The 16,383-nt window shown below is 33.3% G+C and overlaps 1 protein-coding gene across 1 annotated transcript in view; it reads left to right on the plus strand.

The window, feature by feature from the left end:
- Positions 1 to 16,383, plus strand: part of LOC108759035 (phospholipase B1, membrane-associated) — a 35,417-nt gene that overhangs the window by 1,262 nt on the left and 17,772 nt on the right. Inside the window, exons 2-3 of the mRNA XM_018504291.1 lie at positions 4,560 to 4,669; positions 8,720 to 8,924. Of these exons, the coding sequence (XP_018359793.1) occupies positions 4,560 to 4,669; positions 8,720 to 8,924 (315 nt within the window). The remainder of the gene's footprint in view (positions 1 to 4,559; positions 4,670 to 8,719; positions 8,925 to 16,383) is intronic.

Raw genomic sequence — 16,383 nt, forward strand, 5'->3', positions numbered from 1 at the left:
TTCTATGCTTGTTTTGGTTGGAAAAATTGATTCTTTACAAAATAGATTAGTTTGCAAACGATTTTTAACGTATCGATACGCACATCGCCTATTCCTACAGTGGCTACGTTCGAAAACGTCGCTCGGATGCCTCCGATGCCTCGGATTTATCATCCGTCCTTGTTTAACATTAAATGTTAAATAAGGACGGATGATGGAATCCGAGGCATCCGAGCGACGTTCCCGAACGCAGCCAATATTGACATTCAAATACTGGCGGGAATTGCTGAGAAATGACGAACCAATCAAAATTGGCTGTTCTCGTGTCGCAACTCTGATTAGAGGGTCTCTATACGTATGCAATGTAATCGCGAATGTGCGTAACGGCCATCGCGCGAGTTCTTTGGTGCGGTGCGGTGCGGTGAGACGTACGTGGCCGACAGCCGAGCGCTAAGCAACGGCGCGCTTCCCCTCTTGCCTTTCCTGTCGGCGCGGACGCGGCGCGGCGCATCGATCGTTTGACAATATTCGTCAGACGTCAAAGGCTAAATTTGGAAACGTCGCTCGGATGCCTCCAGCCATGTATACACCTAGCGAACGAACACCGAACGCGAATGTTCGGATATTAGTGTTTATATTTGTGAGCAGTTTATTCTTTTTCTCGATTGTACGGAATATTGGTATTCGACCAGGTTCGATGTTCGTTCCATGTAGCAATTAAACTTGTGCGACTTTTATGTAACAAACAGCGATACAAATTTTTACGTTTGCTGTTCGTTCGGTGCGAGGGGTGTTTCACTCTCGAATCAAATAAACATCGTTGCTCGACTCTCGCTGACTCGGTTTGATTCGCTCCTTTATTTTCACTGGCTTCTATTGATTCCTCGCACTATTTTAGCTGTTTGCGCTCGTTGATTCGCGCCGATTCATTTCTTAAACGCACCGACTCGCTAAGACTCGCACTGTGACTCGAGAGTGATACGCCCCGGTTCGGTGTTCGTTCGCTAGGTGAATACGCGGCTTCCGATGCCTCGGATTCATCATATGTCTTTGTTTAACATTAAATGTTAAACAAGGACTGTCGTATTATGGTTTGTATTTGTAAAGGATTTTTATGTTTATTTCGATCCCATCTACTTTCCTGGGAGGGATTGGAAAAGTCTCGCTGGACACTCTGTATATACATATAATGTCAGTATATACGTCGTCACGCGACGCAGTGGAATGTAAGCAAAGCGAGAAGAAAGCAAGAGTGATACGTGTCGAATATTAAATGTGCTAATCAACATTGACTTAAACATTAGAAGAAATCGCAGGTGAACGGATTAAATTGCCAAGTTTTCCATATATTTTATTGTCGTGGAAAAAAAATCTGTATTTTATAATTTGAAGTATATGCTCTTCACATTTTTCCATTTTATCAAATAGAACCAATATTCAATTCTTTTATACAGTATAAAAATACGACCACTCAAATCCGACAAAAATCATGCTTTTGATTTTTTGTAATTCTCTTTTCATATACACACACAGATTAGTAGAATATTTTCACGCACGAATAATATTTTTCACGATTATTCATATGAAACAGAATATTCGCTCCGCGCTAATTTCACAGAAATGTTTACAATGATTTATAAAAAAAAGTATTACGTTTTTACTAATATTATTGACAATATAATTCTTTATATATAACCTTAGATTTCAAGTTTTGAATTATTCTTTCTTAGATACGATTTTATTCGCAACTTAGATTAAAATATCAAATGGACAATTTACGCTTTAAGGACAAGAATTTGCTGGCAGTTTAACGAATTGTTAAAGTGATGGTCTTTTCATTTACTTAACATTGTATAGTTGTACTTGTATTTATGATTTACCTTTGTAAAATTGAAAATGACCCCCGAATGGAGTCGAAACGTTTGTAACTTTATGATTCTAATTTAATTTAATTTAATTTGTTTGTTTAAATATTGGTTCTATGCCCTTTTTTATGTTGTTTTATTACATTTTATTTTGCAATACGATATTGAAATTCGAGTCTGTGCAATAAATTGTTACAAAAAGATTGTTAATTAAAAATCAATACGTGAAGAGGCAACTTTACGTTACATTAACCCCAAGCGGATGCGGACGTAATTCGAATAGAAAAATCAAGAGGAAAAAGGTCGGAACATTTTGTTTCATCGGCTTTGTGACCGTACTTCTATTACATAACGGATGTATTTTTTTCAAACATATTTGAATCGTTATAAATGATATAAATTATACGGGACGTTACACTCTCTACACTATTTTCCAAACTCCAAATCTATTTTTCGAAATAAAAAAGAAGGAAAGTAAATGTCACTCTCTTTTCCTTCATTTAAATTCAATACGTAAAAGATATTTAGAATTCATACTGTAGTAAAATTAAGCACTTACATTTTAATGTTAAAAATATTATTAATTAATAAATTATTTAAAAATGTAAGTTAACTAAAACGTATCATTATGGTATCGTGAAAAAATATTGTATATAATAATAGAAAATGATTGATGTTTTAAAAGCTTGACAAACAAACCATATTCGACTGTAGATTAGTTTAGAGAGAATGTACTATGCCGTTGCACGCTGTTGTAATTGCGACAGATTATGTATACATATATAAGTCGGGGTTTCAACCACGACGCGACGTGACGTGATCCAGTATAGTACTAATCGTACACAGTGCTTACAAAGCTTAGTGTTAACAAGCGCTTGCAAACTTGCAAACATCGTTCTGCACATATAATTGGCTTGTACATATAATCTCTTTGATAACACTGTTGTGGTTAATTGAGGTGGAGTAGAAATTGGTGAGAACAGGACCCGAGTCAAAATTACGCTCGAGCGTAAATACCTGTCGAATGCAAAATACACATCGATTGAAATGTCCTGTGAGAAATATCGTAGGCGAAAGACTTATATTATCTCGAGAATATATTCTTAATACTAAGATAATACATTATATATATATATATATATATATATATATATATATATATACTTGCAAAAATTAAAGTTAAGTTACGATAATCAAATGGTAAATTGTGTTTGCAAATTGCGCAAACTTAAATTACCAAAGCAAGCATCTAATGATGAATATCATTTTAACGAAGAATTTCACGTAATGGTCTATTGTGGTTAGAGTGGCATTAAAATAATTGCATCGTTCTTTATTGAAGGAAAAATTATAAACTATAATCGTTTGCCGGCGCATTTTATAAAAAAGTACGATTAATTATGAAATCGTAATGTTATGCCCGTGCCATGTCGATTTCGATTTTTTAGTTTGACAAATTGGATAAAGTCGCTGGAAAATAACGAATGTATTGTCCAGCAATAAATTATCGGGTATTTAACGGATGTGGTTGGAGATTTTGTGACGGGACGCTAACCCGTATACTGTTAAATCTAGTATTTTAACTAATGTGATTTACCACTGCTCTTAAAATCCTACTTAATTGTATCGTTATTTTATACTTTTAAAACAATGACTACATTTGACAGTGTCAATTTCAATATTAGTATAGTGTTAAGTATACTTATCATTTTAGTATAAAATAACGATATATTGAGTACAAGCAGTGTCGACTCACATTAGGTTAAATTTGGCACATGACAATGTAGGTTTAACAGTATAAAGGATGTGTTCGCTCCCCTCTATTTTCGATTTCTGAGTCCAATATGCACTGTCGAGGGGGTAACCACTTAATGTAATCATGGGACAGAGTCCTCGAAATCATGATAAAATTCATATTAAATTTCTATGTATAATCCAATAATTACGTATACAACCACGATAAATCATTGTATAATATTAAATAAATTCGTATAATATTAAATAAATATTTTACCAAACGACTTCATATATATGTAGCGAAAAAAATTATTTGTAATCAGATGAAATCATATGACGTCATGTAATCTGTGGGACAATATTTCAGCTAATGGTTACTCCCTCGCGCACTGTATACTAACGAGCATTCCTGTATTCTTGCTTATCTTTCATTAAATAGCAATCATTGCGTTTCCTCACCGAGTGCTTCAATATTTCTGCGGGTCTGAAAGTACATAAGCGCGGACACTTGGAAAAGCGAGCTCGATCGTTCCCGGACATAACAATACATAAATATTTTTACACTCTGTTCTGAAATAGTCCACATTGGTAGTATTATTATGCTCCAGCAAATATTGGTTTGAATTTGATTTAACTTTCCGCCGGCGGGCGCAGGGTCTCGCGTTCATTTGCGAAGAAAATGAATAAATGGATATTTGTTTCTTTGATAAATATGTGTTTTTATTTCTCCTTTTACATATTTGAAATAATTTACTACATATATTATAATAAAAAACTGTTTTTTAAACGTTTTAAAACAATTTCATTCTTGGGTCGCTTTTGATTCTGCGTCCGCCGTGCGTACGAGTATCACAATGTCCGCTGTCCGAAGGTTAATAAAGATATATTTAAATACGATAAAATTTATATGAACATTTTCACGTGAAATATAATATAAACACGGAAATGTGAATCATTCAAATCACATGATTTTTTTAGGCTAAAATTGACAAAATGGGAATTTCATATCCGGCACAATACGGCGGCGTACGAAAGCAATCGATAATTCCTGATAATGTCCCGTTTCCTTGCAACGTGCATCTTGGCAGGTACATCTATGTGTAATTAAAATTAATAAAAAAGTTTTGAAAGTGTAATGCTTTAAAATGAATAATTATTCTTTATATGTCTCTCTCTCCCCCCTCTCTCTCTCTCTCTCTTCTCTTTTTCTTAATCGATAATTACAATATTCTATAAAATATACGGACATGCCTCTATTTACGAGATGACGTTTCAAAAGATTTCATCGTAAATAATAAATATTTATAATAAATAGAGACATGTCTGTATATTTTGTCGATTGTAAGTCCAATTAATTGCGTAAATCTTTTTTTAAAAAAAGATTTTTTTTATACTGATGTATTAACGCAGTCCTATGTCTAACAGCCCTTCTACAATAAGCCGCAAGTCAGAAGTTCTAAGCTATTTTGAGTCATAATCGGTGAAGTTGGCCAATAGCTAACTTGAACGATTTGGTTAAGACAGGTTAAGACTTCTGATGTTCTGACTTGCGGCTTATTGTAGAAGGGCTGTAAAACTCGGCTGGTGAGGTGGCGAGTTAAAACGTTTCCACCACTCCGCCTTCTCGGTTGATATATAGATCACTTCCACCTCTTCGCCGTACCGTTTCGTTCTACCGAAACAGCGGAGAGGTGGAAGCGTTTCAGCAAATCATTCGAGACCGTGCGGCGGCGGAGAGGTGGAAGCATTTCCCCTCGCGAGCTTTGGCCAGGCCTGTGTAAAGTGCAAATGGCATGAATATAATATAACTATATTTGATCGACAACTGCAAATTAGCACTAGCTTTTAATATTGAATTTTTTCTTTTGTGCAGGTATACTAGGCGTTTTTTTTTATCTATTTTTATTAAACCAATCTGCGATGGTAAAAACGAGTATTAATTTACTTTTTCACAGTACTATATAATTATTTAAATATTATTATTTAAAAAGAAAGAAAAATAATATAACTATTTATGTCAGTGCCGGAATTTGCATTTCGGCCGATTATCGGTATTTAGGCTGCGCGTGGAATGGTGAAGATAAGGAACAGGAATCAAGCTGAAAATATATAGAGGAAAGCTCCCTATCATGAGACGTGCTCGCAAATTGCGAATCCTGCTCAGCCGTGTATCGATTGCCTCGAAAAGGTTGTTTGTTTTGACGACATGCACGAACTCGGATAAATTTCTCGCCTTTCTTATCCAATTTTAATATGCGCGTTAACAAATACAATTTGCGTCCGTTCGCCTAAACGTTCAAAGTCAAATTGAGCCGAGAAAATAAATGCTCCTTCACAGATCAAACTCGATCAATGGACAGACCTTTATGGAAAATCCCTACTTCAAATGTATACGACATTCAAAGAATAATAGTTTTCGAGCGTCGAAACAGAGCCGGAGACCGCTCCCTACCAGGTGCTATAGCTTTGTTAATTTTGCGAATCGAGATAATTCCTTTTACAGACATATTTTCTATACCAAATAATTGCAAAATATATAAAAAAAAATCAATTTTTTTACCCGCTAAACTAGAATACTCCCTTAATAAATAAATCGTTATTGAATGGTTGTGTTTACGCTTTATAAAGCTTTCTTATTTTCGCGTTAGGATTTACTGTGGTGCTGACAGTGTCGGCATCACAGCCAATACGGTGGCAAGAATTTAATCCAACAAGCAATTCAGCAAAAAAGCAAGCATCGTGTGCCTTCCGGATTTAATATTACTGACAAGTATACGCTTCGTGTTTTTTCAGTATCTACAGTATGATGCGTACGCTCTCTAATCTGTTCTTCTCACACACTAGAATATATTGATTTCCAACAATTCCGTTCCGTATGGTTAGTCGGTTGCCACAGCGGTATATTATATTCATTAATTTATACGAGCTTATTCCAGCTCATACAAATATAGTTAATGGACATTATTGGACAGACAGACTACTGTGATAATCGTCCGAATTACGATTATTAGGAATCATTATATATTCGAGAAGTATAATACCACATGAGTATAAGAGAAAATCAGAGAGCGCGCGTTAGAATTTTCGAGAGAATGCGCAGCGTGCGGCTGTATATTAACTTGCGATGAAAATGACATCGCAGATCTACAAGCATGACATGATCCTCGAGATTATTTAAGGAAAACGCCGGAGAAAAGCATAATGTTAGTAACTATAAAAATGGTAAATATTAGTATAAGTATGTGATACTGAGATATATATGTATATAGATATATATGATAATTATATGTAACAATTAATATACGCATATGTACATTATATGTATATATAATATTAAATAGAGTCCGACCAAAACTGAAAACAAACACTCAGTACGTGTCAGTTTCGATTAAAACCATATAGCTCTGCTCCATAAGTATTAATTTTAATATGTGTAATTATTGTTTCAATAATTACATTATGATGTTTATGAGGAAGAAGTACTTATATTCTTTGGCAAAAATTGGCACACAACCGAAGTTTCAGTTTTCGATTTCGTCCGAAATTTAATTATTGTTTCAATAAATTATGATATTTATGAAGAAAAAGTATATGATATATAGGCATTTCTATACATATGGCTTTTATAGGATTCCTATTTTTTAATTTTACTCATGGCTTCACGAATATTATGGCAATCGCGCACACTGGTAATTGAGAATATGAAGATACTGATTGCGATTCATTTTTTACTGTACTTATTAATGTTAGATTGCTGAAAATGACTTAAACAGGAGTCGAAACGTACGAAGTGTTATATGGTATTTTTAATGTAATAAATTTCTCGAAATTTTAACAACTAGAGATTGACTCCTATTGCCTTCTTTACGAATTTTTGTCTTATCGATTTTTTATTTTGGTTTCGATTGAAATTGACACGTAGCCGAGTGTTTCGATAGTGTTTGTAGGTTCAGTTTCGGCAAAAGTTTCGATCAGACTATAATATTAAATTATAATTATAGAGGAAAGCTCCCTATTATGAGATAGGCGCCTAATATGAGATAGCGGCGTTTCTGCTAAACTAATGAACTCTATCTATTGGTTCCACCATGAATTTATTGCTTTTGGATTGAAAACTATTTAGTAGAAAATTCATTATTAGATCATGTCTGTAGTCATTGTAAAAAATTTAGAATTTAGATGTCTTCAAGTGTCATTGAGATGAGCCTTTAAATCTCGTTTATTATTTAATAAATAAATATTTGGCAAAAAATAAATTCTTCATGCAGTGATAGTGTAAGGTCGTACTAATAGAAAAATACGGGATATGTTGAATTGTTTAATTACAGACGTTAGATTTGGCGATCGTAAAACCATAAGACGTGGAAATATGAGATACTCAGGGTATTCCTAATATGAAATAACCCATGGTTCTATGTTATAGTGAAAATCGTTGTTAAAGTATAAATGTTATTATAGAATAATAAAAAAGGCAACCAGAATGAACGTCGAGTGTCTATATCTGCGATGCTTGATTCCAACTACTTGAAAATGAGTTCTGGGTATAATCTATCTCATGCTCATTTTTCGCACACGCTGGCTGTGGTTGTTTGTATTTTAGAAACATTAAATACAATTTTTTAATTGCAATACTGATATACTTTGCGTTTTACTATCGATTTTTCGGAGCATCTCATATTAGGAGCACAATAAAAAGCTAGCGCCAATTTGCAGTTGTCAATCAAATAGTTATTGTACTTATGCCATTTTGCCTTTACGCAGGCCTGTCGAAAGCTCGCGGACCTATACGCTTCCATCTCTCCGCCGGCGACTGGGTCGAAACACATTCACCTATGCGTCGCGCCTCGTCTCGCTGCACCGAAACGACAGTGAGGAGGTATAGAAGGGTTTCACGGGTTCATTAGCTGCGACGGTGAATTAAGCGTTTTGGCTAACCAGCCGAGTTCCGAACAGGACTGCATTAATACATCAGAACAAAAAAAAAACTTTTTTTAAAAAAAAAGGAAAACAGCATAAAGGAGGAGCTTCTTGGGAAGAGGGGAGGGACTGTTGCATTAAATTAAAATCTAAGTGGTATCTGCTATTATTATTAATGAACAAAAAGAAAAGTCACGTAAACTTCTGTTTTGTACATTAAGGTCCCTGTCAATACCAGACAATGTGCACCGATTAAGACCGGGTGACATCGATGTAATAGGTGGTCTCGGTGATTCTTTAGTAGCCGGAAGTGGCGCATTGGAGGAATTTGCTGTAGGAACCTTTATCGAAGCACGCGGAGTAAGTTGGTGTGTCGGTGGTCAAGGGGATTGGAGACAATTCTTCACCCTTCCAAACGTTTTAAAGGTATATAATATCAGAAGGTTGTCTTACATTGCAATGATCTCTCATCATGTATCGTTTCATCAAGATTTTATAAAGTGGCAGGGATATATGTGGTATGGACTTATAGTTATGCCTTTGTTTTTGGTGTTTTTAATGAGAGTTTTGGCTGAGTTAAATCGGAGGCCGATAGATCTTGTGGAAGGGGAATCAGAGTTAGTTTCTGGGTTTAATGTGGAGTATTTTAGGGGGATATTTGCTTTAATTTTTATAACTGAATATGGCATATAATAATTTTTTTTAGATATTTGATGGTGGGGACGTTTACTGATTTAGTGGGTTCATTATAATGGGTATATATTAAGTAGTTTTTATAATATATTTAGTAGTTTTTTCAATTATTTTGATGCGTGGGGTTTTACCACGTATATACGGTATGATGGATTAATATATTTTATATATTTATGTTAAAAGATTATTTTGCCTTTTATTTTAAATTATATAATTTTTATTTTAATATTTAAATTTTTATTTGTTTCTAAGGTATAAAAAAGATATAAGAGTAAGATATAAGTTAATAATTTAATTTATATTATGAACAAATTAATAGAAAATTTATATTTCTTTACTATGTTTTCAAAATATAGACTTATTCAAGATCATTAATTATTTATAAGAGTAGAATAGGAGAAAGAGTAGAGAGAGAATAAGAGAGTTAAGTAGAATAACGGAGAGTATAATATTATATTATATTATATGTATAAGAATAAGATAAAGGAAATTATAAATAGATTTTATTTTGTTAAATTATATTTATTAATGAGTTGGATTAGTAGAAAAAGGAAGGAAAGGGGGAGAAATTTAAAAAAAAAAAAAAAATTTCTATTTAATAATTTTATTATCATTAGGGTTAGAATAACTAAGATTAACTATTTTTATTTATAAATAATGAATTTTCATATTTTATAATTTAATGATAAATAAAGAATATGAAGTAATTTAGGGTAAGGATTTGAATCCTTAGATTCAATTAATTGTGCTTCTGCTCAAATTAATAGAGTGAAGGTATTAACAAATATTCAGTAGAGTAATTAATTTAAGAGTAGTATTGAGGATGAATTAAAATATTTAGATTTAATAGGGGGTAGAGTATAAAGAATTATAATTTATATTAGTACAGCAATAACTCCTCTAAGTTTATTGTGGATGGATCTTAGAATGGCGTATGCAAATAAGGAATATATTTCGGGTTCGTTGGATGGGGTTACTGAGGGATTACTGAGGGATTTGCCGGGGTAAAGTTGTCAGGATCTTTAAATATATAAGGGTATTGTATAATAATAATGAAAAATAATAGAAGGATGATAATAAGTCATAGGAGGTCTTTTATGGTAAAATAAATGTGAAATGGGATTTTATATAAATCTTTATTTATTGCTTTAGATTTGAGGATCCAGTTGTGTGTGTAAAAAAAGTAAGTGAATAAAAAAAAATAATAATAAAGGGGAGGATGAAGTTATTATACACATCTATAATTACAATTTAATATTATAGTCCGATCGAAACTGAACCTAAACACTCGGCTACATGTCAATTTCAACCGAAATCGAGAAACCAAAATTAAAAACCGATAAGACAAAATTTCGTAAAGAAGGCAATAGGAGTCAACCTCTAGTTGTTAAAATTTCGAGAAATTTATTACATTAAAAATACCATATAACTTCGTACGTTTCGACTCCTGTTTGAGTCATCTTCAGCAATCCAACTTTAATAAGGTAGAGCATAAATAAATAATTAATAAATTCAGCAAAAAATGAATCGCAGTCAGTATCTTCATATTCTCAATTACCAGTGTGTGTGATTGCCATAACATTCGTGGGGCCATGAGTAAAATTAAAAAATAGGAATCCTATAAAAGCCATATGTATAGACATGCCTATATATCATATATTTTTTTTTCATAAATATTATAATTTATTCAAACAATAATTAAATTTCGGACGAAATCGAAAACTGAAATTTCGATTGTGTGTCAATTTTGGAATATAAGTACTTCTTCCTCATAAAGAATATAAGTACTTCTTCCTCATAAACATCATAATTTAATTATTGAAACAATAATTACACATATTAAAATTAATACTTATGAAGCAGAGCTATATGGTTTCAATCGAAACTGACACGTACTGAGTGTTTGTTTTCAGTTTCGGTCGGACTCTATTTAATATTATATATACATATAATGTACATATGCGTATATTGTTACATATAATTATCATACATATCTATATACATATATATCTCAGTATCACATACTTATACTTATATTTACCATTTTTATAGTTACTAACATTATGCTTTTTTCCGGCGTTTTCCTTAAATAATCTCGAGGATCATGTTATGCTTGTAGATCTGCGATGTCATTTTCATCGCAAGTTAATATACAGCCTCACGTTGCGCATTCTCTCGAAAATTCTAACGCGTGCTCTCTGATTTTCTCTTATACTCATGTGGTATTACACTTCTCGAATATATAATGATTCCTAATAATCGTAATTCGGACGATTATCACAGTAGTCTGTCTGTCCAATAATGTCCATTAACTATATTTGTATGAGCTGGAATAAGCTCGTATAAATTAATGAATATAATATACCGCTGTGGCAACCGACTAACCATACGGAACGGAATTGTTGGAAATCAATATATTCTAGTGTGTGAGAAGAACAGATTAGAGAGCGTACGCATCATACTGTAGATACTGAAAAAACACGAAGCGTATACTTGTCAGTAATATTAAATCCGGAAGGCACACGATGCTTGCTTTTTTGCTGAATTGCTTGTTGGATTAAATTCTTGCCACCGTATTGGCTGTGATGCCGACACTGTCAGCACCACAGTAAATCCTAACGCGAAAATAAGAAAGCTTTATAAAGCGTAAACACAACCATTCAATAACGATTTATTTATTTATTAAGGGGATATTCTAGTCTAGCGGGTAAAAAAATTGATTTTTTTTTACATATTTTGCAATTATTTGGTATAGAAAATATGTCTGTAAAAGGAATTATCTCGATTCGCAAAATTAACAAAGCTATAGCACCTGGTAGGGAGCGGTCTCCGGCTCTGTTTCGACGCTCGAAAACTATTATTCTTTGAATGTCGTATACATTTGAAGTAGGGATTTTCCATAAAGGTCTGTCCATTGATCGAGTTTGATCTGTGAAGGAGCATTTATTTTCTCGGCTCAATTTGACTTTGAACGTTTAGGCGAACGGACGCAAATTGTATTTGTTAACGCGCATATTAAAATTGGATAAGAAAGGCGAGAAATTTATCCGAGTTCGTGCATGTCGTCAAAAGAAACAGCCTTTTCGAGGCAATCGATACACAGCTGAGCAGGATTCGCAATTTGCGAGCACGTCAGCAAAAAAACTGCAAAGTTCGAAAGATATCGATTTTCCTATTTGAAAAGATTTTGGTTATTGTATTTTGAATTTTTTCGCATTTTTTTCAACAGTCGCATCTCTTGTGGTTTGTAAAAAAAATTGCAAAAGTAGTTTTTAATTTTCCCAGACGACACATCGATGTTTAGGATTCAAAATTTATGTAAAGTGCAGCTGCAATGAAGTGTATATCGATTTGTCACCACTTGTTGACAAGGCATATGAAATAAATCGTCGAAATATTTTTGTGTTGCGGCTGTTGGGTGTCGGACGAGAAGGTTTGAATTTATTTTGCGGTTTGTTGGACATTTGCCACGACATGGCTATAAATACTTATTACGATTTCCTTGAAAATATCTGTATAGCAACATCTGTAATGTACAATGGTATTTTAAAATAAGCAGTTGAAAATGAGAAGAAGAAGAATGAAGAAGCTGAAAATATTACAACACATTTAACGGTTTCCAGTGACAGAACATAGAAAAAGAGAGGATTCTCATCTTTATTTGGTGTGTTTCCACTCTAAGTGGAAAATATTCGAAAAAAGTGATTGATGCTGAGATTAAAAGTAGCTTTTGCCAAGCATGTAATTTGTGGAAAATGGATAAAGACGATGATGTTGATAAATATAACGAATGGTACAAAATACACGAAAAAACGTGCTCCACAAATCATAAAGGCACTGCAGATAAAATGGAGATCGGCGCTGTCACTGATGGTTTTGAGATCGAAGGAGAAGCACGGAATTCTTTACGTGAAATACATTGAAGACGGGGACAGTAAAACGTTCAAGAGAATTTTAGATGTAAATCTGTATGGAGATAAAGGCTATTGTGGTGAAAAAAGGGTGCGTCGGTCACGTGAATAAGAGAATCAGCACGAAATTTCACAATGCGAAAAAAACTTGTCATCGGATGAATTTCTAGGACGTTGTTTAGGAGCAGAAACACAAAATAACACGAATCATTAAATTCATTGATTTGGATTTTTTCTCCAAAACACCTTCATTCTGGAGCAAAGATTGTTGAAACAGCAACTTTTCTGGCAATTATTATTTTCAATGAAGGATTTTTATCAATTTTAAAAGTTATGAGCGTGATGGGAATAGTTATTGGTCAGCAAGCGGAGATGTACGTAAACTCCCGGAACGAAGCTCGTATCACTCGCTCGGAGAGGCCGACATTCTGACTTCGCCAAAAAGGAAAGAGCAAGTTATAGAGAAGAGAGAGGACTTCTACAGGATTTTTCTACAGGATCCTGAAGAACAGGAAGATTTCTTTTATGACCCCGAACTAGCTGATTGATCGCAAGTAAAATTATCTGTATATAATCAATACGAAAAACTTTAAACCCGATTTTCCCGAAATCATGTTTTTCAAATTCCTCCCATCTCGAAAACCAGTTGACCAATCGAATCGGGCATGTGCACACATCTTCAGCATATATATGGCTATAGCCCCTACTACGACCAAGTCGAAATATATATTTTTGTAATTTTTACAATCATTTTGGTGAAAAAAAAAAAAAAAAAATCTGAACTTAATTTTCGACATGACGACATCTTTTAAATTATCAGTATTTTTTCTTCGTCTAATACCTGCTATTTCCAAATACTAATTAAGAATTTCTTTGGTTTTTTGTTTCAGATGAGCAAAAGAGCTGGAATCGTGGAAGCCATAGAGCTAGTTTGATTTTTCACGACGTTACTTAACATTTTATACAGCGCATAATAACAATTATTTTTTAATAAACAATTCTGAAACGTTCTTCAAATATGTACAAATATGAAGAAAAAAAAACCCTGTCCCAAAAAACTTTATCTTATATTTTTAAAAAATTTGCAAAAATAGCATAAAAATTTGACTTCTAAACTAGAATACCCCCTCGATTTACTCATTAACCATTCATTAACGAGTTTATATTAAACTTTATAAGAACGCTTACACAACACCATCGGGTTTTAAACACTTTCAGGACGCTTATAGAATACAGTTATATTAGGTGTTAAATTTAATTCCTGCCGTTTTTCGTCTCCAAAATTGATTTGTTTCGAAGGGAAGATGAATGAATACCTTAATCAAAGTAATTTCCAGATATTTCCCTTCGAAACAAATCAATTTTGGAGATGAAAAACGGCAGGAATTAAGTTTAACACCTAATATAATTGTATTTTATAAGCGTCCTGAATTTTATATCGTTCCATAAAAGTTCTGTAATGCTTTTCAGAGGACGCTTAGTAAATGCTGATGCACTTTCGTGCAGAAAGTTCCCGGTCAATCTTGGAGATGACCTAAAAACGCTTCTATTTTCCAAACGCTGTAGCGTTGAAATTTTCACTTTACGGACGCTCTATTGAACGTTTTTATTCTCAACGAACTCTTGCAAACGTTTATTTAAACGTCCAAAAAAGTATTCTTATTTTTATCATCACTCAAACAAATAATCTTGCAGTTATAGCGACAATTATCTAAGTAAGACAAATTAGCTAAAATAGACAAATTTCTAGCAAGTACCGCGATATTGAATATGTATTGCATCTAATCATATAGATGAGACAGGGATAGAATTTAGATTTGTGCTATAAATTCTATGCGTAAATTCTATGCGTAAATTCTATGATACATAACTTTTTATCAGATACAAAAAAACAGCAATAATTCTAGTTGGAGCAGCAAAATATTTTTTTACGTGCAGGAAATACGGTGGCAAAATTGTAATCCAGTTAGCAATTCAGTAAGAAAACAAGCATTGTGCCGCCGCGCCGGCTTAATTTGTAACGAAGATATGTTTTGAAAAATACATCGCAGATCAACAAGCAAATTATTTTATACCTGGTTATAATAACTACAAAATAATTTAAGTTATTTTGTGCCTTCCGGATTTAATATGTATGACTGACAAGCATACACAACGCTCCGTGTTTTTTCGTATCTATAGTGACGCATACGTACGCACTCCAACCTGTTCTGACACCGAATATATTGATTTCCAACAATTCCGTCCCGTATGGTTATAGTCAGTTGCCACAGCGGTATTTCATTAATTTGTACGAGCTTATTCAAGCTCATACAAATATAATTAATGAACATGTAATTATAGTTGAAATATATAGAGTAGGTAGTCCAACAGTGAACCAGTAGTACACTATGAACCATTGCGATATTTCGTAAATGCGACGTTATCAGATTGTGCTGCTATCATGCAGAGACTCGCATTTGAACCCTTCCTCGGCTCCCCAGTCGACCGGCAAATCACGCCAAGGATGCCATGTAATGTCACATTTTAAGATTTTGGGTTGCAAAGTAAATTTTTTTCATAAGTTTTATGTATTTTTTATGTTTTTGTTGTTATACCTATCATTTTTTTCATTGTGCAATAGTTTTGTGCACATTTGGCTCTATTATTCTGTAAGCAACTTTTTCTGTTACATTATTTTACCACATTATTTAGGAGATTATCGTAGGTGGTCTACAATGAATCATTTTGACGTAATAAACAATGAACTATGGTATATTGTAGACCACATAACCTTTTTTATGATAACCTTCAAACTAATAATCCATTGTAATAATTATTTAGAATATGGTCCCTCCCTCCACCTAAGATCTCAATAAAAATATATTCATTTGACGCGTTCACTCAAAACGAAAGAAAAACGCGGTGGTCGGCCTTATGAATCCTCGCCACCTTATAATTATCTATTTTATAAATAAACATTTTAAAATATAGCAAAACTAAAATAATTCCAACAATTCGCAGTATAAAACATGTAGTTCATTATTAAAAATAGCATAGTTCGTTGTGTAACACCTCTTGTACACAATGAACCATTTCTCATTTTTTAAAATAATCTAAATTGTGACTAAACTTCAGGGATAATTTAAAAGTTATTATTTACAGAATGTAGTCAACTAAATTCATAAACTGTATGCAAAAATTCAGATCTTTAATTCAATAATTGAGAGAAATACCAGCCTCTGAAATTTACATGGTTCATCGTCGGATCACTTACCCTAATGTATTTATTCTCTAAATCT

This window comes from Trachymyrmex cornetzi, unplaced genomic scaffold (genome assembly GCF_001594075.2).
Source record: "Trachymyrmex cornetzi isolate Tcor2-1 unplaced genomic scaffold, Tcor1.1 scaffold166, whole genome shotgun sequence".
In the NCBI taxonomy this organism is placed as follows: Eukaryota; Metazoa; Arthropoda; class Insecta; order Hymenoptera; family Formicidae; genus Trachymyrmex; species Trachymyrmex cornetzi.